Source organism: Mastigoproctus giganteus, chromosome 4 (genome assembly GCF_048544385.1).
Source record: "Mastigoproctus giganteus isolate SK-2022 chromosome 4, ASM4854438v1, whole genome shotgun sequence".
Classification (NCBI taxonomy): Eukaryota; Metazoa; Arthropoda; class Arachnida; order Uropygi; family Thelyphonidae; genus Mastigoproctus; species Mastigoproctus giganteus.
The window spans coordinates 76,008,671-76,034,648 of NC_143578.1; the positions used below are offsets into that span (position 1 = coordinate 76,008,671).

The 25,978-nt window shown below is 39.0% G+C and overlaps 1 protein-coding gene across 1 annotated transcript in view; it reads right to left on the reverse strand.

Annotated features, from left to right (window-relative positions):
• The window catches only part of Tapdelta (Translocon-associated protein delta), a 90,112-nt gene extending 72,610 nt beyond the window's left edge, over positions 1-17,502 (reverse strand). Inside the window, exons 1-2 of the mRNA XM_090371621.1 lie at positions 17,379-17,502; positions 4,182-4,300 (exon numbers count right to left, since the gene is read on the reverse strand). Of these exons, the coding sequence (XP_090227747.1) occupies positions 4,182-4,300; positions 17,379-17,436 (177 nt within the window). The 5' untranslated portion in view covers positions 17,437-17,502. The remainder of the gene's footprint in view (positions 1-4,181; positions 4,301-17,378) is intronic.
• Between the last annotated feature and the right edge of the window lie 8,476 nt (positions 17,503-25,978).

The window sequence follows — 25,978 nt, forward strand, 5'->3', positions numbered from 1 at the left end:
TAGGTGGTAGATGACTTTCATCAACCGGTGAAATACCACCACTTTGCTTATTGGAGGCTTGAAGTGGTGAAACCCATGTTTAGTCTCTAGAGCAAAGTTTCCGGCATTCCCCTTCCCTCATACTTCTCCTTCAACCCATGCACGGTACTAAGTACTATAGGTTTTGATACCTTTCGTGTTTGGGGTTTTCATAAAAAAAAAAAAAAAAAAAAAAATATACGTCTGTCTTTTCAATTTTAATTTCATTACATATTAATCATACTGCTGATGTCGCCAGTTGGTATGCTCTAGCTGATGTCACCAGTTGGTATACAGGAATAACAATTGGGGGGGGGGGGGGGTCATTAAGCTCTCAGAAGTCTAACTCAATGCCAGAGCTCACTCTTGTGCATCAGGCAACACACCGGCAATCTTCAAAGCAGAATGTGCTAGTCCCATAGGAGTTAGTTATTGTCGTTGACTCTATTGTAAGGGAAATGGGAAATACATTGTGCAAAAAGGACAGGTGGAATACGACCAAGGTATGTCTACCAGGGGCAAATGTTTATGACGTTGTAGAGCAGATATCATCCGTTAAGGGCATAAAAGGTGATATTGTTGCACATGGCACTAATGATATTAAAAAAACTGCTAGTTAGGGATAAATTTGAAAGTATCTGCAATTCTGCCGAGACATGACAGGAGGGAGCATATGATGAGAGCCTTGTCAATCAATTCGGCCCTAGACAGATTCTGCACAGCTCATAGAGTAGAATTTTTCTCACTCAGTATGGTTTGTGCTTGTTAGCAGGAGAAAGAGCTTCTACAGGGATGGGTTACACTTAAATAGAAAAGGTACAAGAATATTCGTTGATGCTAGTTAGGTGGGTCAGAAACTGCTGGCTAGGGAGATTCACATACTAACAGATTAACACTAGTCACAGGCAGAGGTAAAAGTGATTCTTGTACTGCTTCTATTAGAATGAGCAGCAGCAGCCAGGAAAGCAAGGTGAACTCAATGAATTGAAGTCCTAGTCAAGAAATCAAAGGCAGATATTGCTGGAATATCAGAGACGTCGTGTCACACAGATATAAGTAATGCAGAATTGAAATTTGGGGAGTTTTTTTTTTTTTTTTTTTTGTTTCAAAATGAGACAAGATAGAAAGGGAGGAGGGGTTCCACTGTTAGTCAAGAAACACAAAATCTAAGGACGTGCATCCAGTTGACATGGGTGGTCGGTACAATGTTGAGTCAGTTTGGTGTGACACCAAAAGCATTGGGAAAGGAAAAATGAGAGTAGGTGTGTGTTATAGGCCTAATGAATGTGATGAGTATAATGAGCAATTGTCCAGAGAAATAAAGTGGGCCAGTAAATCCACATGCACACATTGGGTTGTTTTCGAGTCCGAAGTGTAATTTGTGGCGGATCCCAATTATTGACTGGAACTCGTGGGTTGATCACTCACACACTAATAAGACTTTTGTGGATTTATTAGATGACTGTTTTCTGCAGCAGCATGTTAAAGAGAGAACCACAGGTAGTAATACTCTAGATCTGATTATCAACAGTTACTCATGCATTAAGAATCTACAGATAAAGGAACCACTAGGTGGCAGTTATCACATTGTATTCATATAGGATTTACTTAAAGATGTAACTACCATCAGAGGAAAAGAGAAGGGTTTTTGCTTTCACAGAGGTGACAACAGTGGTTTCAGACAGTTTTTAAATTCTATACAGTAGAACCAACTGATGATGTTACCAACAGCAAATTCTAAATGGGAAGCATTCAAGGAATTAATCTTGGAAGCTATTAGGCTTTTCATAGCAACTAAGAAATACTGTTCAAGGTTTAGGCCTAAATGGATGTCAGATGAACTAGAGAGAGACTTGTGGCAAAGAAAACATATGCATGGGATGCATAGCATTAGCATAGGCATTTGATGCAAGAAAGCAAGCTTATGCAGCATCAGCCAAAAAAAAAAAAAAACCCACTTCCACTTCACCCCTCTGTTCGTTCAAAATACCTGTCCAGCTGAGCCTTAAACTTATTTAGGCTATCAACCTCCACCACAAGGGATGGAAGTCTGTTCCACCAACCAACCACCCGCTGGCTAACCTACATCTGTCTTTCCTCAATTTGAATTTATGCCCTCTCAGGTGATCTTTCTGAGCTAGAGGGGAATTATCAGGACACACAGATGCCTGTGGTAGATATAAGATAGTCTGTAATCAAGTCACAAAGGAGGTTAAGCAAGCAAAGGCAGATGAGAAATCTTTGGCAAAGGATACAAAGAAAAACAGCAAAGACTTCTTTACTTATGTAAACTCTAAAAGGAAGGGGATGAATCAGATTGGCCCACTTGATATCACTGGTTCAATTGTTGATGATTCTGCTCAGGTAGCTGACAAACTGAACGAGTATTTCGCTTCTACATTCACACACACAGGAGGAATTCTGTATGGAAGTGGAGGCCAGAAGCTTATCAAACTAACAGGGAGTTAAATGATTTTGCAATAACTGAGAGCAAACTGGAGGAGAAATTGCTGAAGTAAAACATAAGGCACCTGGGGTGGATGAGATCTATACAGTTATATTAAAGGAGGCAGCAAAGGAAGTTATTTGTTATTTGGTTTTTAGGAGCATTAGCAACTAAGGCCATATTGCTCCGGGATACGCGGTGGTCATTCCCTGACCTTTCCGCATTCTCCATATTTGGTGGTGACGGGCTCGAACCCCGGTCTAATCAAGAAGTGTGTGTTACGCACTGCTGCTCCTTTCCACCTGGCTACGGAGGCGCCTGCAAAGGAAGTACGTAGGCCCTTAGCCACGTATCAGGAACTGTGGTTCAATACATGGTTATGAGGGCAAACATTGGACTTAGGGGATGGTGTCTCCATTGACTGGAGATGCCACCCCCTGAGGACTGCAAATGTATCCCCAATTCACAAAGAGGGATCGAAAGTTGACACAAGCAATTAGACTTGTTAAACATCTGTTCCAGGGAAAATAATGGAGTCACTGGTTAAAGAAGCATTGCAGGAGCATATAAACTAGACTGCAATTATAATTCAGACACAGCATGGGTTTGTTAAGGTGAAGTCTTGTCTGACCAATTTGATTGGATACTAGGATGTGGTCAGAAAGAACTGGATGCAAAAATTAAGTTTGATATCATATACTTGGATTTCACGAAAGCTTTTGATACTGTTACACATGGAAGCCTGGTACAAATTGGAGCAGTATGGCATTAAAGGCAAATTGCTGCTATGGATAAATGGTTGGTTGAGTGGGAAAAAGACAGAGCAGTAATCAATGGACACTGACCATCATGTACTAATGTTATTAGTGGAGTTCCCCAGGATTTGGGGTTGGGACCATTGTTGTTTTTTTATATTTATCAATGATATTGATGAAGGTGTAGCAGGTTTATAAAATGCAAAGTACTGCATATGGGTACCAATAATCCCAGAATAATGTACCAACTATGCAGTACTACACTGGGAAGTGGGGAATGAAAAATATCTGGGGTAAGTGTGCACTCAGGTATGAAGTCTTCAGAGCAGTGCAGACAAGTGCCTTGAGTACTGCATATAGGTCTAGAGCCTCATTTTAGGAAGAATGTAGAGCTGCTGGAACGAGTATAGAGAGGGACAATGAGATTGGTGAGGGAAAGAAAGGGTTGTTCTTACCAAGAAAGGCTTAAGTTCTGCAAATTGTGGCATCTGGAAACTAGGCACTTTCGAGATGATTTGATTGAGGTGTATAAGGCCTTGAATGGTTTGAGCAAGCTGATGGTTTCTTCCTCTTGCTCAGATTATGTACCTGAGGGGCATAAATTGAAATTGAGGAAAAACAGTTACAAAATAGATGTACAGAAATTTGCCTTTAGCCAGTGGGTGGTTGATTGTTAGAACAAACTTCCATCCGTTGTGGAAATTGATAGCTCAAATAAATTCATGGAAGAACTGGACAAACTTTTTGTGCAAAAGGATGGGTCAAATGGGAAGGATTTTTTTTTTTTTTTTTTTGGCTGATGCTATATAGGCTTTCTTTCTTGCATCATGTGTCCCAAATGCTAATGATTTATTCTACTGTGCTGTAATTCTAATATTACAGCACAGCCAAGGTCAGTTTGGCTTTCCTTTATGTTTTTTTACAAATGCACATTCAAACATATCAAACATATAATTACTTACTTTAATTCCATTTGCACATGTCACTGAAAATTCAGCAATGAAGGCAACATTTGTAATGACCGTTCCATCTGTAGTAGAATATACATGAGATTTGACGGATGGATTTTCACATATTTGACCTGATTCAAAATAAAACATAAGATTTAAATTATAAACACGTTTGTAAATTGTTGGAGAGGACAGGTATAATTATGAACTCCTTCAAATAGCAATTTTTATTATCTATGGTAACTAATACTTATAAGCAACATTTTCTCTAATTTTTAAATGTCCTGCATGACTGTTCTTCAGGAGCAGAAGCAATAGTCAGTTACGGGGGGAGGATCAAAAATTCTTACCAGGGAAAACTTGTAGGGGAATAATACTAGTGTTTATGACTGTATTGTTAATGGCCCAAATCACACCACCCTCCATCGGTGTCTCGGGTAAGTCTTATTGCCAGTCAGCCCCTGGACAGTTATGATTTGAAATTCAGTAAACTCCAGTTTATTCAATGCTGTCAATTTCTAAGGATAAGGAAGGAAATAAGATATGAGAAACTGAAATCTACTGAGTATGGGTGCTAACACAATACTTCAGGAGACTTATTACAATATTTTTCAATCTATGCATGGAAAAACAAGATGTACAGGGAGAAAATATAGCTATGTGAAATTACACAACTTGAGAGTGAAAACATTGCTTACAAGAAGCAAATTTCAACACAATTCATTAATCAGAATAATTCAGAAATAAAGTTTTTGAAGAGGAATATTATTAGTATTAGTAATGGCCGCATGGTGCAAGAAAGCCTATGGCTTACGCTGCACCAGCACAAAAAAAAAAAAAAAAAATCCTGAATAAAACAATGATAAAAAATAATAATAATAAATAAATAATTAATAAAAGAAAAGGAAATTAAACCTATCATCCTATGCGCCAAATGACCCAAAGGTACTATCCAGATGACTCAACCACCCATGTAGGCAACTTATTCCAGTAATTTATAACTCGCTGGCTAAAATAAAACTTCCTGCAGTCCAATCTAAACATTTCTCCCCGTAAATTGAATTTATGTCCCCTAGTTCTAGCATCATTTATAATCTTGAAAATTTCGTCCTCATTCATTTTACTGATGCCTCTCACAGCCTTAAACACCTCAATCAAATCTCCTCTAAGGTGTCAGTTTCCAAACTCTGCAACCCACATATTTGAAGTCTTTCTTCATAAGGACGCCCTTTTGCCGATCTCACCAGGTGAGTTACCCGTCTTTGCACCCTTTCAAGAAGCTTGATGTCTTTCTTTAGGTGTGGTCTCCATACTTGAACAGAATATTTCAAGTCTGGTCTAACACAGGCCTTATATAATGGGATTATCACGTCCCTATCTCTACATGCAAAAGTTCGATAGATCATCGATAGGACACCATGGGCCTTCCTTGCAACCTGTTAACAATGCTCAGAGAATTTCATGTCTGATCGTATCGTAACACACAAGTCCCTTTCCTCCAGTACTGAGTTTAGTTGAACTCCACCAAGTGAATAATTAACAGTAGCCACTGGCAGAGGTGAAAGTGATTCCTGCACTGTTTCAATTGGAATGAGCAGCAGCCTGGAAAACAAGATGCGGAGTATTTCAGAGACTGCTGGGAGTCATTGCGGTACAAGTAAACACATGGGTTGTGTGAGGGTAGCTAAGAATAGGAACAGGTGCATGTATACTTGCTTGTACACCAATGCTAGGATTTTGGTAAATCAATTTGATGAATTTGAGATATTATTCAAAACATCAAAGGGATATTGTTGGGATATCAGAAATGTGGTGTCACAGATATAAGGAATGCAGAACTGGAATTTGGGGAGTACAATGTGTACAGAAAAGATAGACAGGACAGGAAGGGAGGGAGGAGGGGTCATGCTATTAGTTAAGATACACAAAATCCAAGGAAGTGAAGCCAGTCGACATAACTGGACAGTTCAGTGTCGAGTCAGTTTGGTGTGACATAAGCATTGGGAGATCAAAATTGAGAGTAGGAGTGTGCTATAGGCCTCATTACTCTGATGAGTATAATAAGAAACTGTACAGGTAAATAGAGTAGGCCAGTAAATCAGAGTCTTATAATGGGGGATTTTAATTTCCCAGATATTGACTGGAATTTGTGGGTTGGTCACTCACACACCAGCAAGGCTTTTGTGGATTTATTGGATGATTGTTTTCTACATCAGCATGTTCGGGAGGCAAATAGAGGGAGTAATACTCTTGATCTGATTATCAGTAGTGATTCTTCACGCATTAACAATCTGCAGATAAAGGAACCACTAGATGGCAGTGATCACAGTGTGCTGAAGTGGGATTTACTCAAAGAGGTAACTACCATCAGGGGTAAAGGGAAGGGTTTTTTGCTTTCGTAAAGGCAACTACGATGGTCTGAGACAGTATTTAAATTCTATACAGTGGGACCAACTGATGATGTCACCAACAGCAAATTCAGAATGGGAAGCATTCAAAGAACTTATCTTGCAAGCTACTAGGCTTTACATACCAACAAAGAAATATTGTTCAAGGTTTAGGCCTAAATGGATGTCAGATGAACTAATGAGACATATGGCAGAGAAGAAAAATGCATGGGATCATATAAATTAATGGGTGACATGGAAGCCTATGATAGATATAAGCTGGTCTGTAACCAAGTCACAAAGGAGATTAGGCAGGCAAAGGCAGATTATGAGAAATCCTTGGCAAAGGATGCAAAGAAAAACAGAAAAGAGTTTTTACCTATATAAACTCTAGAAGGAAAGGGATGAATCAGATTGGTCCACTGAATATTGATGGTTCGACAGTTGAGGATCCTGCTCAGGTAGCTAACAAGCTAAATGAGTATTTTGCACTTACATTCACACATGAGGAGTTATTCAGGAAGGGGAATGCTAGAAGTGAAGTAAACTCCGGCAGTGAGCTAGATGATATTGTAATAACTGAGAGGAAAGTGGAGGAGAAATCGTCGAGGATAAACATAAAAAATGCACCCGGGGTGAATGGGATCTATTTTGTTATATTAAAGGAGACAGCAAAGGAAGTAAGCAAACCTTTAGCCATAATTATAAGAGCTTCTTTCGACTCAGGGGAGGTACCCATACACTGGAGATGTGCAAATGTGACCCTAATTCACAAATGAGGATCAAAGGCTGACACAAGTAATCATAGACCTGTAAGTTTAACTTCTGTTCCAGGAAAATTAATGGAGGCACTGGTTAAAGAAGCACTGCAGGATCATCTAGACAAGACTTCAGTTATAGCTCAGACACAGCATCGTTTTGTAAAGGGAAAGTCTTGGCTGACCAATCTGATTGCATACTATGATGCAGTTACAGAAGAACTGGATGCAGGGAATAACTTTGATATTATATATTTGGACCTTAGAAAGGCTTTTGATACTGTTACACATGGAAGACTGCTGAACAAATTGGAGCAGTGTTGCTTGTTTGTTTGTTATTTGATTTTTAGGAGCATTAGCAACTAAGGCCATATTGCTCCGTGAATATGCGGTGGTCATTACTGACCTTTCCACATCCTCCGTATTTGGTGGTGACAGGCTCGAACCCCGGTCTAATCAAGAACCGGGTGCTACGCACTGCTGCTCCTTCCCACCTGGCTACAGAGGCACCTAGCAGTGTTGCATTGGATGCAAATTGCTGCTATGGATAAAAGGATGGTTGAGAGGGAGAAGATAGTGGTAATCAATGGACACTGCTCATCATGGACTAACGTTATTTGTGGAGTCCCTCAGGGTTGAGTGTTGGGTCCATTGTTGTTTTCTGTATTTATAAATGATATTAATGATGGTATATCAAGCTTAATGTCCAAGTTTGCAGACGATACGAAGGTTGGCAGGGTTGTTAAGGACACTACTGACACTATGCTGCTGCAACGGGATCTGGAAAGGTTGAGCAGATGGGCTGAGAGGTGGCAAATGAAGTTTAACATTGACAAATGTAAAGTACTACACATGGGAAACAGCAACCCCAGAGCAACGTATCAACTCTGTGGTACTACACTGACAGTGGTTGAGAATGAAAAGGACCTGGGTGTAATTGTGCAGGCAGATATGAAGTTTTCTGAACAGTGCAGACAGGCTGCAAGAGTAGCTCATGATGTCTTGTCAATGATATATAGGAATTTTTCTAGCAGGGATAAGGAGGTGATTATTCCCTTGTATAAGGCAATGGTCAGCCACACCTTGAGTATTGTATACAGGTCTGGAGGTCTCATTTCAAGAAGGATGTAGAGCTGCTCCAACGAGTACAGAGAAGGGCAACAAGATTAGTGAATGGAACAAAGGGTTGCTCTTATGAAGAAAAGCTTAAATTTTGCAGATTACAATTTCTGGAGACTAGGCACCGGCGAGGTGATCTGATAGAGGTGTATAAAGCCTTGAATGGTTTGAGCATGCTCAATGCCGATGGGATTCTTCCTCTTGCTCAGAATAATCACCTGAGAGGGCATAAATTCAAATTGAGGAAAGACCGGATGAAGGATAGATGTACAGAAATTTGCCTTTAGCCAGCGGGTAGTTGGTTGGGGGAAGACTTCCATCCTTTGTTGTGGAAGTTGATAGCCTAAATAAATTTAAGGCTCAGTTGGACAGGTATTTCGAACGAATAGACGAGTGAAATGAGAGTTGTTTTTATTTTTTTTTTTTTGGCTGATGCTGCATAAGCTTTTTTTCTTGCATCATATGCCTCTACTAATGCTAAAGTGGGGGGCATTGTCGAGGCCACGTTATATCAAGGACCTGGGTATATTCTTACCATGTGTAAGAATATGTGTACGCCATAGCTAAAAATTTCATTACTTCATACAGCATGCCCCACCCACTTTTTCTTACTATTAAAAAATACACCATGAATTGTCAAACTAATGGAGTAAGCTTATCTGCGAAAATATCTAAACCTCCCAAAAACTTCCTAGTTCATTTCACAAATATACGTGGTCTCAATTCTAATCTCAACAATGTCCATTTCCACTTGCAGTCTGCCAAACCCCATGTACTTTTTCTGACAGAATCTCAGTTATTGGTTAATTCAATTACTGCTCATCTCAGTTGCCCAAATTATTCACTGTATGATTCCTTTTGCCTCAAAGGTGATGCTTGTGCATATGTCCGTTCCAACATTCCCTGTCAGAGACTTGGTAATTTGGAATCTCCTCTTTTTGATCTTCTCTGGCTTAAAATCTCTCTACCTCCTTGTGTCAAATTCATCTGTTGTCTCTACCATTCTCCCAACTCCACTAATCACTTGGAGCTCTTTAACTTCCTCTCTTTGTCACTTGACTTTCTACAGTCCAACTTTTCTAACAGTGAGGTAATTTTCCTTGGTGATTTTAACGTTCACAAATCCAGCTGGTTTCCGTTTTCTGGTCACACTGACTCAGCTGGTCGAGATGCTGAGGCTTTTGCAATTACTAATGACCTTGCACAGATTGTTCATTTACCTACAAGGATACCAGACAATCTTAACAATACAGCCAATACGCTTGATCTTTTTCTCACAAACAGCCCTTCTAAGTACACAGTCGAAGTGAGTGGTCCTTTGGGCACATCAGATAACAACTTGATGATTGTCTCTTCTCCAATGGAGCCATTATCTTGTGGCTATTCCCAACCTTGTATTGTTTGGCATTACAAGAATGCAAAATGGGATGACCTGCGAGATTTCTTTTCTTCTTTTCATTGGTCAGATTACTGTTTCAAAACATCTGATATCAACATTTGCTCAGATCGTGTCAGTGAAATCAATCTTGTAGGAATGGAATCCCTTATTTCACACCCCACTTTAAAATCTTGTCCTTTATCTAAACCTTGGTTTTCCAATAAATGTGCTAAGGCTGTTCAGGAGAAGAATGCTGCATACTGTAATTGGCTTGTTTCCAATTCTTCAGTTTCATTTTCTTCCTACACCAAAGCTCGCAACAATTGTAAAGCAGTTATTAATCATTCCAAAATAGATTTTGAACAGACTAAGAGTAGAAAACTTGCTTCTTGCCCATCCCTGCTCCCACCTCTGTCCAAACCAGATGGTTCTTTTGTCACTTCAGCCAAGGATAAAGCTAACCTGCTAGCATCCTGTTTTCCTTCCAACTCCTGTATTAATGATTTTTGTAAAACACCTCCCACCATTCCCAACACATTCCATTGAATGCCTCCTGTGGTCTTCCATCAAGAGGAAGTCAGAAGGATTTTGACGAATCTTGATGCAAGGAAAGCTCCAGGTCCTGATGGTATTTCTCCACATGTACTCAAAACCTGTGCTCCAAAACCTACTCTTGTTCTTTGCCGCCTGTTTTCACTTTCTTGAGAAAAAAGTTTCTGTTTCACTTTTTTCACACAAACACCTTTATTCCAAAGGTGATTTTCCTTCTGCTTGGAAATTTGCTCATATACAGCCAGTTCATAAAAAGGGTGACAAATCCCTCCCATCCAATTATCGTCCCATTGCAATTACTTCTACTCTTTCTAAAGTAATGGAGAAATCAATTAACTGCCAACTCTTAAACTACCTAAAAACCTTCTGTCTGATCAATGATCGGCAGTATGGATTCTGTCAGTGTCGATCCAGTGGTGATATTCTGGCTTATGTTACTCATTTATGGACAAATTTAATGGAAAAGTTTCGTGAAGCACAAGCAGTTGCTCTTGACATCTCAAAGGCTTATAATCGTGTTTGGCATAAAGGTCTTCTGAACAAGCTTCCATCTTATGATCTTCCAACTGTTTTTTGTAATTGGTTAGCCAGTTTTCTCCCTGATCGCTCACTGAAGGTGATGGTAGATGGCTCTCTGTCTTCTAACTTCTCCACTAATGTCAGTGTCCCCCAAGGTTCAGTTCTTCCCCCCCCTCTTTTCCTCTTGCATATTAATGACCTTCGATTGACTGGAAATCCTATCCATAGTTTTGCCGATGATAGCACATTGCATTCCACTTTCCATTTTGAGAAACCTTGCCCTGCTCAATCAGCTTCAACTTCTCGAATATCCACTACCAATTCCTTAAATGTCAATCTCCAGGTAATTCTCCAGTGAAGCAAAGACAACTTAGTTGATTTCAAGCCATCTAAAACTCAGTCTTGTCTTATCTCGCAAAAAGGATTCTTCTGCTCCTATGCTTATCTTTGGTGACACTTCGATTTCTAGGCAAAATTATATATCTCTTTTGGGGATTACCCTGACTTCTAATCTCTCTTGGCACAAGCACATTACAAATATTGCTTCCTCTGCATATGAAAAAAAAAAAAACTTTGTTTTCTCTTTCGCTCTCGATGTTACTTTTCTTCCAAACAGTTGTTCAGTCTGTACAAATCCAAATCCGCCCTACCTTGGAATATTATTCCCACATCTGGGTCAGTGCCTCCAAAACCACTCTCAGGCTTTTGGATTCCTTTAAGAAGATGGCAGTTAGGTTAATTAATGACTGCTCTCTTACAGACTCTCCATTCACTGTCTCATAGACGTACTGTTTCTGCTGCATGCCTTTTCTACAGATACTTCCATGGGTACTCTTCTTCTGAATTGGCTGCTATAATTCCCGCTCTCTTTCAAAACAGTACGAATGCGTGCCGCCACCAGCCAGCATCCATTTATTGTCCAACTTCAGACTCACAGAACCAAATTTTCATCTTCCTCGTTTATTCATTCAACTGCCGTTTTCTGAAACAACCTTCCTTCATATGTATTTCCTAAAAATTACAGTCTATAGAAGTTCAAGTCTAATTATTATCCATATGGTGCAAGGAAGCCTGCACCAGTCAAAAAAAAATTTCTGAATTACCCAAGAGAGAGAGAGAGAGAGAGAGAGAGAGAGAGAGAGAGAAGTAGTAGGGAATCACCAAGAAAAGGAAGAATGATGATATCCAGCTCAGGACCCTGGGTGTGCCAAGCCCATACTCACCAGATGTGAGCCCCTGGGGTGTAATGTCAACAAATATCTTCTTTCATCTTCCAACCTAAGCACAGTACTAAGTACTATAGGTTGTAATACCTCTCGTGTGTGGGGTCTTCATAAAAAAAAAAATATATATATATATATATATATATATATATATATATATATATATATATACACACACACACATATATAGAAATTCACTCATATTGCATTCAAAAATCTATTTAAAAATTATATACAACACCAAAAAATATCCTACAATAAATCTGATGAACGAAGAGCCTAAAAGGCATTTCCAATTTGCCTCCAAAATGACAATCATCAAACTGTTAAAACAGCTGAAATTTTGCAGATCCTAGTGGAACAAACACTAAAGGTAAAAAAAAAAAAAAAAAGGGTAAACTGCAGCCATTATCAACCCACTGCAGGATGGAAGCCTCCTCAACAATTCATGTTGAGGGAAATGGACCATAATCCGCCACGCTGGTCCGGTGTGGGTTGGCAAGACTATATTTAGCAACCAGGGGTGTGAAACCCAGGTCTACTGAAAGACACTAAAATTGCTTAATAAGAGGAAACCATAGTATGTCTTCCAAAGTGAATGTATTTGCAATTATGAAGGAATCTATAACAAGAAGAATTGTAACACCTTATTTAATGAAACTTACCTCCTTACTGCTTGCATTTGGACAGAATGAGATTAAATTAGAAAGAATTTTGGATGTTAAAAACTTATTGAAAACTATTAAAATTAAATCCTATACAGCATAATGCAATTTTCTCTAGTGTTCATCATAGAAAATTTCTCAGTATTAAAATCATATAGAAGGCTATTATGAACACTTTTCTTTCTAATTTAATCTCATTCTAACCAAAAGCAAGCAGTAAGGAGATAAGTTAGCATTAGTAGTGGCATATAAAGCAAGAAAGCAAGCTTATATAGCATCAGCCAAAAAAAAAAAAAAAAAAAAACACAACCTTCCCTCACCCAACTGTTCACTCCAAAAGTTTGTCCAGTTCTTCCTTGAATTTATTTAAGCTATCAACTTCTACAACAGATGGAGGTTTGTTCCAGAAATCAACCACCTGCTGGCTAAAGGCAAATTTCCACACATCTATTCTGCAACTGTCTTTCCTCAATTTGAATTTATCCCCCCTCAAATGCATAATCAAGAGAAAGAATCCTATTAGCATTGAGTTTGCTCAAACCATTCAAAACCATAAGGTATTCCAATTCTTGTGAACTAAATCCCAAACTTAAGTTTACCCACAAAATAATCATATGAATGGATTTATGTTACTGTAGGATTTGTGTGCGTGCAATTTGTATGTATTTTTTTGAGTGAATTTCTATCTTCATATTTTTTTTTTATATACATCATTTGGATGCTTGTTTCTTGATGAACCATGCAGTCACTTTGGAAAAACCAAACTGACTTTTTCATTCTTTAATAATTTCATAAATTTTTTTTTGAATTAACATCTTTATTTTTATAATTTCATTATTCATATGCTCTCAGAAAAGGGATCAATTTGTAATGAAGATCTACACATGCTATGGATTTCTCACTCCATACATGTATATGAATTGCTTTTTCTCAGAAAAAGAAATCCACAAAACTGACAATACAGTAAAACTTATTTCAACAAATAATGGTTCATTTAAAATAATTTTGTGTGACAGTAAACAGAATGACATGTGAATACAACAAAATTATTTGTTTCCTTTTAGAAGTTCTTTGAAACTAGATTTTGCTGTAAATATATGTTTACAAAAAAAAGTAACACTGTGATTATTACTGAATTTATTTAATTTATTTTTTGATTATGATTTAACATTTAATTGAACAGTTTTCAAATACTACTTTTGTATCATTAAAAACTTATTGAAAACTATTAAAATGAGATCCTATAGAGCAGAAGTTCCCAATTTTTTTTGACTCACGAACCCCTGTCAACATATTTTTATCGCGAACTGCCGAGCCTATGTTCTCTGAAACCGTATAAAAGTACTGAATTTTCATTATAAAATATTTCCAGTACTACGTTTTTATAAGCGACATTGAGTAATAAAAATTATTATAAAGTATTATTTATACTTTGTAAAGCAGTTATTGATTAGTCCAAACTAGATTTTGAACAGGCTAAGAGTAGAAAACCTGCTTCTTGCCCTAATGGTAGCTGAGCATTCTGGTCTTTTCAAAGCTTGGCTACAATTTTTGCCCATCTCTGTTCCCGCCTCTATCAAAACCAGATGGTTCTGTTGCCACATCAGCCAAAGATAAAGCTGACCTGTTAGCAACCTATTTTTTTTTCCAATTCACATATTGATGATCTTGGTAAATCACCTCAAACCATTTCCAGTACACTCCATTCAATAAATCCTGTGGTTTTCCGTCAAAAGAATGTCAGAAGAATTTTAATGAATCTGATGCTACGAAAGCTCCAGGTACTGATGGTATTTCTCCAGTTGTTCTCAAAACTTGTGCCTGTGAATTTACTCCTGTTTTGTTTCGTCTTGTTTCACTTTCTTATTCCAAAGATATTTTTCTTTCTGCTTGGAAATTTTCTCACATCCAGGCAGTTCCTAAAAAGGGTGACAAATTACTGCTACTCTTTCCAAAGTAATGGAGAAATCAATTAACTGCCAACTCAAACTATCTGGAATTCTTTCATCTGATTAACAATCGCCAGTATGGATTCTGTCAGTGTCGTTCCACTGGTGATATTCTGGCTTATGTACATCTATGCAAGAACTTCTAGAAGAGACATAAAATGGAATGAAGACATAAGAGAGAGAATGTGGAAGTGAAAAAGATATTATTGACACTATCAAAGAAAAGCATTTAATGTGGTATGGACATGTAAAACGGATGCAAGAAACCAGATATTCAAAGGCTATCCTGGAATGGATACATCCTGGAAGAAGGAGAAGAGGAAGACCTAGATAGAGTACGGGAATGCATGACAGCCAGAGGTTTAACTGACAAACACACACTGAACCGCACTTTATGTCAGGAAAAAATTCCTACCAAAAAATAATTTGTAGGCTGAGGAAACCTATTGTAAACAGAAACACTCCTCTTGAAGAAGATGTTCATCTATGGACAAATTCAATGGGAAAGTTTTTGGTGAAACTCAAGCCGTTGCTCTTGACATTTCAAAGGCCTTTGATCGTGTTTGGCATAAAGGTCTTCTAAATAAGCTTCCATCCTATGGTTTGCCAGCTGTTCATTGTGATTGGGTATCCAGGTTTCTCTCTGATTGCTCGCTGCGGTTGATGGTAGACGGCTCTCTGTCTTCTAACTTCTCCACTAATGCTGGTGTTCCCCAAGGTTCAATTCTTTCTCCCACTCATATCCTCTTATGGCCTTTTTCCACTGACCGGAAATCCTATCCATAGTTTTGCTGGGGATAACACATTACTTTCCACCTTCCAGTTTGAGAAACCCTGCACTGCTCAAACAGTTTCAACTTCGAGTATCCATTTCCAAATCCTTAAATGCTGATTTTCAGGCAATTCTCCAGTGGGGCAAAGAAAACTTAATTTCAGTCATTCTAAAGCCCAGTCCTGTCTTACATCTTGTAAAAAGGATTCTTCTGCTCCTATGCTTATCTTTGGTGAAACTCTGATTTTTAGGCAAGATGATATATCTCTTTTGAGGATTACCCTGACTTCTAATCTCTCTTGGCACAAGCACATTACAAATATTGCTTCCTCTGCATCTAAAAAACTGTTTTCTCTTTCGCTCTCGGGTTTACTTTTCTTCCAAACAGCTGTTCGCTCTGTACAAATCGCAAATCCGCCCTACCATGGAATATTGTTCCAACATCTGGGGCAGTGCCCCCAAAACCTCTCTCAGGCTTCTAGATTCCATTCAGAAGAGGGCAATTATGTTAATTAATGACTCATCTCTAACAGAGCCTGTCCACTCTCTGTCTGATGCACGTTCTGTTTCTCCCACGTCTTTTCTATCGATGGCTACTTCCATGGGCACTGTTCTTCTGAATTGGCTTCTATAATTCCCACTCTCTCTTTTAAAGCAGTCTGAACAAATGCAACCAGCCAATATCCTTTTACTGTCCAACTTCAAACTCACAGAACCAACTTTTCTTCCTCCTCATTTATTCATTCAACTTCTGCTTTCTTGAACAACCTTCCTTCATACTTTTTAGTCAAGAAATAATTTTAGATATTTATTTAACATGATATACTGTAAGACAGTAAAGTGATTATAAGGAATTGTGGTTTATTTCTTTGGCAATTATTTACTTTTTATTTAATTTTAGTTTACTTTACTGTTTATTATTAGTTATATTTTGTAGTTTACAATAATATACCTATGTAAATCTAAGCAGACACCATTACGGAATTTTTAGTGCAAACCCCCTGGAACTTTTGCGAACCCCCAGTGGTTTGCAAATCACCGGTTGAGAACCATTGCTATAGAGGATAGTCAAACAAGGCACAAAATGGTGCCCTCCCTGTGTCACAAATGGTGACCCTCCTGTCATTTTTTTCTGGATCTGCCAGTGGGTGAGATCATCAAAAAGGGTGCTCATATAAGGAAAAACACTGAATATGGGCTTATGACCTTGGTAACTAGGCGCCTTTGAGGAAATCTGAGGTTTATAAGCCGTAAGAGAAGAAAATAAAATTAAAGGAGGTGAAATTTTCACGTTATAAATGATTCTGGAACTAGAGGCCATAATTTCAAATTACAGGGGGAAGGGGTTCAGAGTGGTAAGAGTTGAGTGGTTTAGCGCAGAAAAAGAAAACTTCCTACGAAGCTTTCTTTTAGCTAGAGAGTTGCTAATTATTGGAATAAGTTGTCTTCTTGGTTGGTGTTGGATTGATTGCTGGGGAAATTCAAAGGTCGGCTGGATGAGTATCTAGGTGAGGAAGATAGCACATCAGTAGTACATTTATTTAATATTATTTATTTTACTGTTATTATAATTATTATTTGATACTGCTGAAGCCAAAAGTGGGGGCTTCTTTGCACCACAATATTAATACTCTCTCTCTCTCTCTCTCTGACAACTCGATCTCAAGAAGATTCGTCTTGAGATCGAGTAATACAATATTTCAAAGAACCACGTAAACTGCCACGTCTAGAGAGCACATGCAATAGGCTAACCATTTCCCGAGGAACGTGGTTCAACTAGCCAAGTCCAACTTTCACCACAACGTGCAACTCTTTTTTCTTTTACGATTTCATATTTGTATAAACAACAAATAAAAAAGAACAAATTTTCATAAAAAATATACAAACCTGAAGCTAAAGTAGCAAATAATATTAAAGCCACAGAACACACGTAAACCAATGCCATCGTAGCCGGTAAAAGCGAATGCGATTAACTGTTAGCAAAATAGCCTCGAAAGTTAAATTTAATTCTGCACGAAATATATGGACATTATTTTCGAATACCGAATATACAGTGTTCAACAATATAAATTTAGGGGACTACTTTAGTACAAATACAGAGTAATAAAATATTACTACTCTGTGAGCACAAAGTTCCAAAGGTTCCTCCCAAGAGGTGTTATCGGACTTAAAGGGGAGGGGGGGAATAACAAGAAGCTTTGAGATATTCCAGCGAAACGCTGGAATCACGGAGTAGAGGCCTGACCCCGCTGATCTTCGTTGGAACGCCTTCCCTTTTGTTCCCTTATCCTAACTGTCCCCCCATATATATATATATGGGGGGGAACAGTTAGGATAAGGATATATATATATATATATATAGGTCTTTGTCACTGAAATCTTCGGAAACTAGGTGGCAGGGTCTGCCAGAGTACTTAAAAATCTACCAGAAGCCTGACCTGCTTCCTTGTGGCAAATTGTGGGCAATAGTGGGTCCCATTAGGGACCCAATGGCTAAAAGGTCAGAAGAACAACAGAACATAACATTACACGATATTCCACTCCCTACACACTTTTAAAACTCTGGCCTCCACAGAGTACTGCGACGCACAAACAGAGTATACAACGCGGAGATGAGGGAACCCTTGGAGCCGTCAAACAGTTAACACATTTACACTACGCTGGAGTGTTACTACTGGGGTAGCAGAATCTACCCAGAAACCCACATTGGTTCTTCCCAGGATTACACACTACATACCTACTAACGAGCTATTGTGCCAATAATGCCAAACTAAATAATATGACAATTGTACACGATCCAAATTGTGGATGCGGAGGGTTAGGGACTTGGCAACACGTAGTGTATGAATGTGAATACTATACACTTGTGCAAATTTAAGGACCAGTCAGGTTTTCACCTGTAGCTTCTCATAGGAGTGGCCTGGATATGGAAAAAGCATGCCAAAAGATCCTCGTGAGGTACAGAAATGATGAAAGAAACAACACCGACACAACAACGGAAACAAAACGGTACAGAGGGACTTTATTCAAAAATGGCAACATAGCACTGGCTGCAATGATACAGCAATAGATGGAACAAAGGGAGGAGGTGGTGTTCGGTAGGAGATATGGCCACCCCTGATGTCGATGTAGGCTTTATATCGCCTGTCCATACTTAGAACAATGTTATTGATAAGTTCTTGTGGTAATATCGTTCATTCCTCTGTCAGCCCCATCTTCAGCTGGTGAATAAGTTCTGGTGGGTGTGGACGTAGCCTACCCAGAGAGTCCCATATAATGTTCGATGGGATTTAGATTGGTGAAACGGACAGGCCAATCCATACGAACAATGTCTCCACTTTCCAAAAGCATATCACAGCTGCAGTGCGATGGGGTGTGGCGTTATCATCCATAAACACGAACTCAGGGTCAGTGGCACCTCGGAACAGACGCACATGGGGAAGGATACCTCAGTACAGTAGCATGCACTGGTTACAATACCGCCTTCCAGTATCTGGAGTTGTGTACGTCCATCCAAGATAACGCCTCCCCAGACGAGAACACCTCGACAGCCATATCTATACATTTCAGTGATGTTTGCGGGGTGATACCGTGTGCCAATCTCTCGCCAGATTAGCTGACGTCCAGAATCGCTGCTGAGACTGAATCTACTCTAAAGAGTACCTTAAGTAAAGATTTTGTGGTTGTAACCTTTAGAAATAGTGTTGGTCTTTAAGCTTTGCACACCAGGGTATGAGGATCTCCAAAGCATCCTGATAACTAAGACTACATACTTTCCCCATAACCGAGAACACCTTTTACTGGACACGGAAGAACAATCAAAGCATTCAGTAAGTTCGCGCAGGATCTTTTCGGAAGGAGGAGAACATTGATTGCGCTGCATAACAATGCAGGAGATTAACAAAGCAGACCGTAGACCCGCACCAAACGAGCAAGAAAAGAGCAGCAAGGAACATAAGGGTATGGCCCTATCAACAAATCCTTACTAACTGAACACCCAGAAATGACACCTAAACTTGACGCTACTAAATAGAGAAGGCAATGAACAAAGAGGAGGATGCCTATGGCGACCCGACACTGTTGATGGATACGTCCCAAATCAGCTTCATATCTGATGGACTGGAACTGACTACCCACAATGCGCCAAGTAGTAGTACAAGATTCCCCACCAAAACTGAAACTAGCAAATGGAAGAACTGGAAATACAACTGAAGGATGACAAATGCTAACTAATGGAATAACCCTCTAGTCCCCCAGTCGGGGTGTTAGGAACCATATCCTGAATTTGACCTTCCACCATTTAGCGATCTAAACCGGGTGCCCTAACCTGGTTTCTTTAAATCCCCATCCCCTGGCAGGAGGGAGTAGACGGGTTCCCTTCTCTTCCCTTCCCCTCTTCTCCTGGTGGGGCTGTCCCCACTGATCTTCACGGGGACGCCTCCCTTATTGTCCCCTCTGTCTGTTCCCCCAGCATTCAGTCTCTCCCCTACTCAAACTTCACTTAAGGAGTATGCCCATAAAGTAACTTAATTGAACTAGCACAAAATATAACCCCTCTCATTTGTACCCCAATTCTGCTGTAAATTCACCTCAATGCTTCCCTTTTCTTTTTCTGTAGGTCTTTGCCACTGAAATCTTCAGAAACTAGGTGGAAGGGCCTGCCAGGGTACATAAAAATCTATTGGGTCTGACCTGCCCCACCATCATTTTCCAGAGATTACGAGAAACCTTTGGCAAATAATGCAAAGAAAACAGTAAGGACTTCTTTACTTATGTAAACTCTAGAAGGAAGAGGATGAATCAGATTGGTCCACTTGACATCTACGGTTCGATTGTTGATGAACCTGCTTAGGTAGTTGATAAACTAAATGAGTATTTTGCGCCTACATTCACACATCAGGAGGTCCGTAGGGAAGTGGAGACCAGAAGCTTATCACACTCTGGAAGGATAAAAAGATTTTGTAATAACTGAGAACAAAGTGAAGGAGAAATTGTTGAAATTCAACATAAGAAAGGTACCTGAGGTAAATGGGATCCATCCAGTGGTGGGTTATAGCGGGCTCGCATGGGCTCGCGAGAGCTCATTGTTATTTTTTATTTTTTTTTTTTTGAAAATTTCCGAGCCCATTTTTGAAACGATTATTTATTTTACAAACGAAATCTTAAATTTAATTATTGAATATCCAGAGCCGGAATTACGGTGGGGCAAGCACGGCCCCATCCCCAGCATTTTAATAGCACAATCGACCAGTTATGTATTTTAAAATTGCTTCATTTTTGATTTAATTACAGTTAACTAAGAATTATTTTACATAGCGAATTTTTTTGAATTCCCCTTGGTTTCTACCGAAACATATAAAATAATTTCTGTAGAATAACGAATTACGAGAGACAACTTTGTACGCATTGTTCCCACCTCTGGCCTTTAGGCAATTAGAAAGTGCGAATTAAGGGTGAAAGGGACTACCGTTCCGCAATGTTAGTAGTGTCCGTAAAACCTATGGATCCACATTCCGAGAAGTCGCACCAGTTAATATGCTTTCCATTATCTAGTCAGAGGATTAAAAATATTCCCGACACGGATAATAGCCTCTGGTCAACCTGTGTTACGGTTTCCCCTTTACTCCGACAAGAAGTCATATGTTTTTTGGAGAAGTGAGTGATCCACACGTTTCAGTAAATTTATCCTGTCTACATTTACACGGTCACAGTAGCTGAATATCCGAGTGATTCCGATATTTTGCACAGTATTCAAAGAACTAGTGGCAGTAGCGACGTCGAGGTGACGGGGATGAATGAGACAACTTTGAGGTAAAGTTTCCGAAGATGAAATGTTGGCAGATTTGGAAACCGCGTCGAGGTTTTCACTGTGAAGAAAATGTTCCAAAATATAATGGCATGCAGACAATAATTAAAAAAAAAAAAAAAAAAAAAACTGTATGAATTATATCACCAATTAAGGATATATTATATATCCAATTAAGGATTATTGCTAAAGTACTTGATGTGGAAACTACTGCATAAAGCTCGGTCGTGTGTTTGGGCCACGATGGGTAGTTTGCAGCTAGCGGACGGTAATATGAGAAAACAAAATTAAATATTTATTTTTTAATGCTAAAATAATGACAGTATACAATTATTTGACAAACACCACATTGCTGACAGTAATCACAGTTTAATTATATCAAAATCACAAATTTAAATTTGCAAAAAAATCATACAAATTACCGTATAATCAAACGTTTAAGTAGTATAATAACAGGCCTGACGTAGCCGAGTGGTCAGAAGCGAAAGTGCATAGTACGTGTTCCTTAAATGGACCGGGGTTCAAGCCCTGCACCACTAAATACGGTAAATATTTGTATTGACGATTTATTGTAAACTCTACTGACTTGGTTGCCGTGCCGGAGTATAAACAGAAAATATATTTAATATTAATAATAAAGCAAATGCTAAACTCCATTATTTGGGTAACACTTGTCTCCGTGCAGTATGCGTTGTCGTAGAACGGATTGATTGCAGGGTCGAATTTTGTGATTCGGTGAAGGCGCTTTCTTTCTGATTGATTTGTGTCCTTTTCAGAGGGCTTTAGCTGAGATAGAGTGTTTCCCCCCCCCCCCCCATCCAGCTGTTTTAAAATCGGTAAACCAGTTCGCGATTTGAAAACATCGTTAAGTGGGGGATAAAATAATAATTTTTTTCATGTAATCTGTGATTTTTGTGTACCGTTTCCAGAAGAGTTTGTTTTTTATGTAATATTTTTTTTATACTGTAGAATGTTTTGTGACAGTTTTTGTTATTTGTGATATGAAAAAAATTTAGTGTTATTTTTTATTCGCAATATTAAGATTTTATCATGAAAAAAAAAAATTGTATCCAATATATTTCCTTAGTTGTTAAAAAAAAGTGGCGCGTGTGTTGAGCACGCGCGGTAGATGGTTTTATGTCAATCCTTTGCGTTTCTTTTAGGTACAGGCTGGCCTCGATTAACGCGATTAATTCGTCCTGCGAATGCATCGCGCAAAACGGAAACGCGTTAATCGAATATAATAATCAATAGGAAAAATTATAATTGGTCCTTGATATTCTGGAATGTCCATAAAGAATTTTAAAAATACCTTTTAAATAACTTTTTAACTGTATACAATGTAAAAGATAATGAAAATAATTATGGAATTAAATGTTTATTGCATAAAACAGCGGTTCCCAAACTGCGCGCCGCGGAATATTTTAAATTTTCGAGGGAAACACAGCGATACTCGACATCTGTCGGACACCGCGCGAACTACTAGCTCGAGGTAGTTCACAGTTTCAGCATTTCTTATTAAATTGTTTGGACCTAACTACTAAACGGAACTGTTAGGTATTTCTTTTGGTCTGGGTGCGCCTTGAAAAAATTACTGAGACACTAAGGGCGCCGTGAACCGAGAAAGTTTGGGAACTTCTGATATAAAACACACAATGAAGAAATGACTGTTGCGGAAATATTTGAACAGTGTTGACTTTCTCTTTTCGTCAATCAATTTCCGATAGCCGACAACAATCTTCTCTGGGCCCTGGCGAAATAAATATCGCAGAAAACCTCAAACCTTTTGTTTGAGGTTCTCTGCGATACGAAAGATTTCATCTAATTCTTTTACCGTTATCTCCTTCGCGGTAACATTTTCATCTGGATCATTTAAAAATTTGAATTTTTATGCAAGTTTGCATTGACTTTATTAGCAGGAGACAAACAAGTTACACGTCTTCTGATGGTTGATGGAACACACCGGGGAGGGCAGCAGGCAAGCGTTTGTTTATTGCCCGTACGACTCGCGGTAAGCTTAATGCGCGATTCAAATCTTTTTCAACTATCGCATAAAAAAAAAAAAAAGATTGCGTTAACTGAAAATTTGCATTGTGTAAAGTGAAAAGTGGTATAATTTTTCAAATAGCGTTAACTGAAAATTGCGTTAATCGAACTCGCATTATGCGAGGCCTGCCTGTATTTTGATTTGTATATTGATTACGAAATAAAAGAGCTTTTGTATTGTAAATATTTTATTCAACATTCGCAGATTTTCATAATTTCTGGAAGACAAGATACAGTGGATTTATGACAACTAAAGTAAGAGATGTATACTTGAGAGTGCAATGTATCTAAATGTCTAGAAAACAGCGTCGATTGAAATACCGATCTTGTAGTTGAAACGACATACGCAGCTGTTCGGAGAACCTAACAATCGAATGTTACGAAAATTAATGCCAGACGAAAAAATAAATTGTTTACAAATATTTGTATTGTTGCAGTCACATTGGCGGCCGTAGCCGAGTGGTGAGTGCACACTGCATAAGTACACGTGCCTTGAATAACCCGGATTCAAGCCTGTGACTGCTAAATATGGTGCTGTTTCGTGTATTCTGTCTATTTTGTGAACTCCTCTGACTGTTTGGTCGTCCTGGAGTATAAACAGAAAATTTATTTATTTTTATATGACAAATACTTGTATTGTTGCACATGATACTTCCTGAAGTAAGTATGATTGTGCCGTCATACTATTCAAAAATTCTAAAAAGTTAGAAATCGAGATACTATCGTATCCAGGTATTATCGTTGGGGGGGGGGGGATGACCAAACTGATTCCAGATATCATACCGGTCACAAAAATGCGCCACGCACTCTAATCACACTAATAGTGAGTGCTCGGCGCTGACTAATAGTGTGAACGTGGGAAGTGCCACTGGCGGGAGCCTGAAGCGGGTGACGTCGCGGAAGTGGCGTAATCCGCAAGGATGTTTCACATCAAAAAGTCTGCAAAACTGCCAGCCCATTGTTAAAATATTCACAGCTCACCACTGGATCTATCCATTTATATTAAAGAAAGTAAGCAAACTCTTAGCCATATTAATGAAAGCTTCCTTGAACTCAGGGAAGGTTCCCCATGGGTTCAAGGAAGCCATGGGGGAACTCCCCTAATGTGCAAATGTGTACTCAATTCACAAAGGGTGACACGGGTAATTGCAAACCTGTTAGTCTAAATTCTATTCCAGGGAATATTATGGAATTAGTGGTTAAGGAAGGGATGCAGAATCGTCTAGAGAAGACTGCAGTTATAGTTCAGACACAGCATGGGTTCATAAGGGGAAATCTTGTCTGACAAATTTGATTCGATACTATGATGTGGTCAGAAAATAACTGGATGCAAAAAAAATAAGACTGATATCATATACTTGGATTTTAGGAAAGCTTTTGATACTGTGGCACATGGAAGACTACTGTACAAACTGGAGCAGTATGGCATTAAAGGCAAGTTACTACAATGGATAAAAGGATGGTAGAATGGGAGAAGAGAGAGAGTGGTTATCAACGGACACTACTCTTCTGGACTAATGTTATTACTGTCATCCCCAGGGTACGGTGTTAGGCCCATTGTTGTTTTCAGTATTTATCAATGATATTGACGAAGGTATATCAGGGTTAATGTTTAAGTTTGCAGACGATACGAAGGTTGGCAGGGTGGTTAATGACAGTAATGATAGTACGCTACTGCAACAGGATCTGAAAAAGTTGAATAGATGGGCTGTGAGGTGGCAACTGAAGTTTAACATTCACAAATGTAAAATACTGCATATGGGTAAAGTATTGCATAACCCCAGAGTAACATATTAACTGGGTGGTACTACACTCGGGTAGTTGAGAATAAAGAGGACCTGGGGGTAATTGTGCAGTCAGATATGAAGTTTTCTGAGCAGTGCAAAAATGGACAGGGCGGTGATTATTCCGTTATACAAGGCAATGGTCAGGCTACACATTATGTACAGGTCTGGAGGCCTCAGTTTAGGAAGGATGTAGAGTTGCTAGAGCGAGTGCAAAGAAGGGCAACAAGATTAGTGAGGGAACAAAGGGATGTTCTTACCAAGAAAGGCTTAAGTTCTGCAAATTGCAGCGCCTGCGAGATGATCTGATTGAGGTGCATAAGGCCTTGAATGGGATGAGCAAGCTGAATGCTGATGGGATTCTACCACTTCCTCAGATTAAGAACTTTAGGAGGCATAGATTCAAATTGAGGAAAGACAGTTGTACAATAGATGAGCGGAAATTTGCCTTTAGCCAGCGAGTAGCTGATTGGTGGTACTCACTTCCATCTTTTGTTGTGGAAGTTGAGAGCCTAAATAAATTTAAGGCTGAGATGAACAGGCATTTGGAACGAATGGAGGGGTGAAATGGGCGGTTTTTTTTTTTGGTTGATACTGCATAAGCTTGCTTTCTTGCATCGTATGCCTCTACTAATTCTGCAAGAGTAGTTCATGGTGTCTTGTCAATTATATACAGGAATTTAGCAGCGGGGATAAGGGGGCGGTCGTTTTCGGGAGTTACGAGTTTGTCATTATGAGGGCTTTTCTTTGCACAATAGTGCTTGCGCAAACTTCGTAAAGGCTTTATATTCATCCGCAGTGTCCAGTAGGTGCGATTCCATGTTTCGTGGCAGGTATGTTATTTTCGTGAT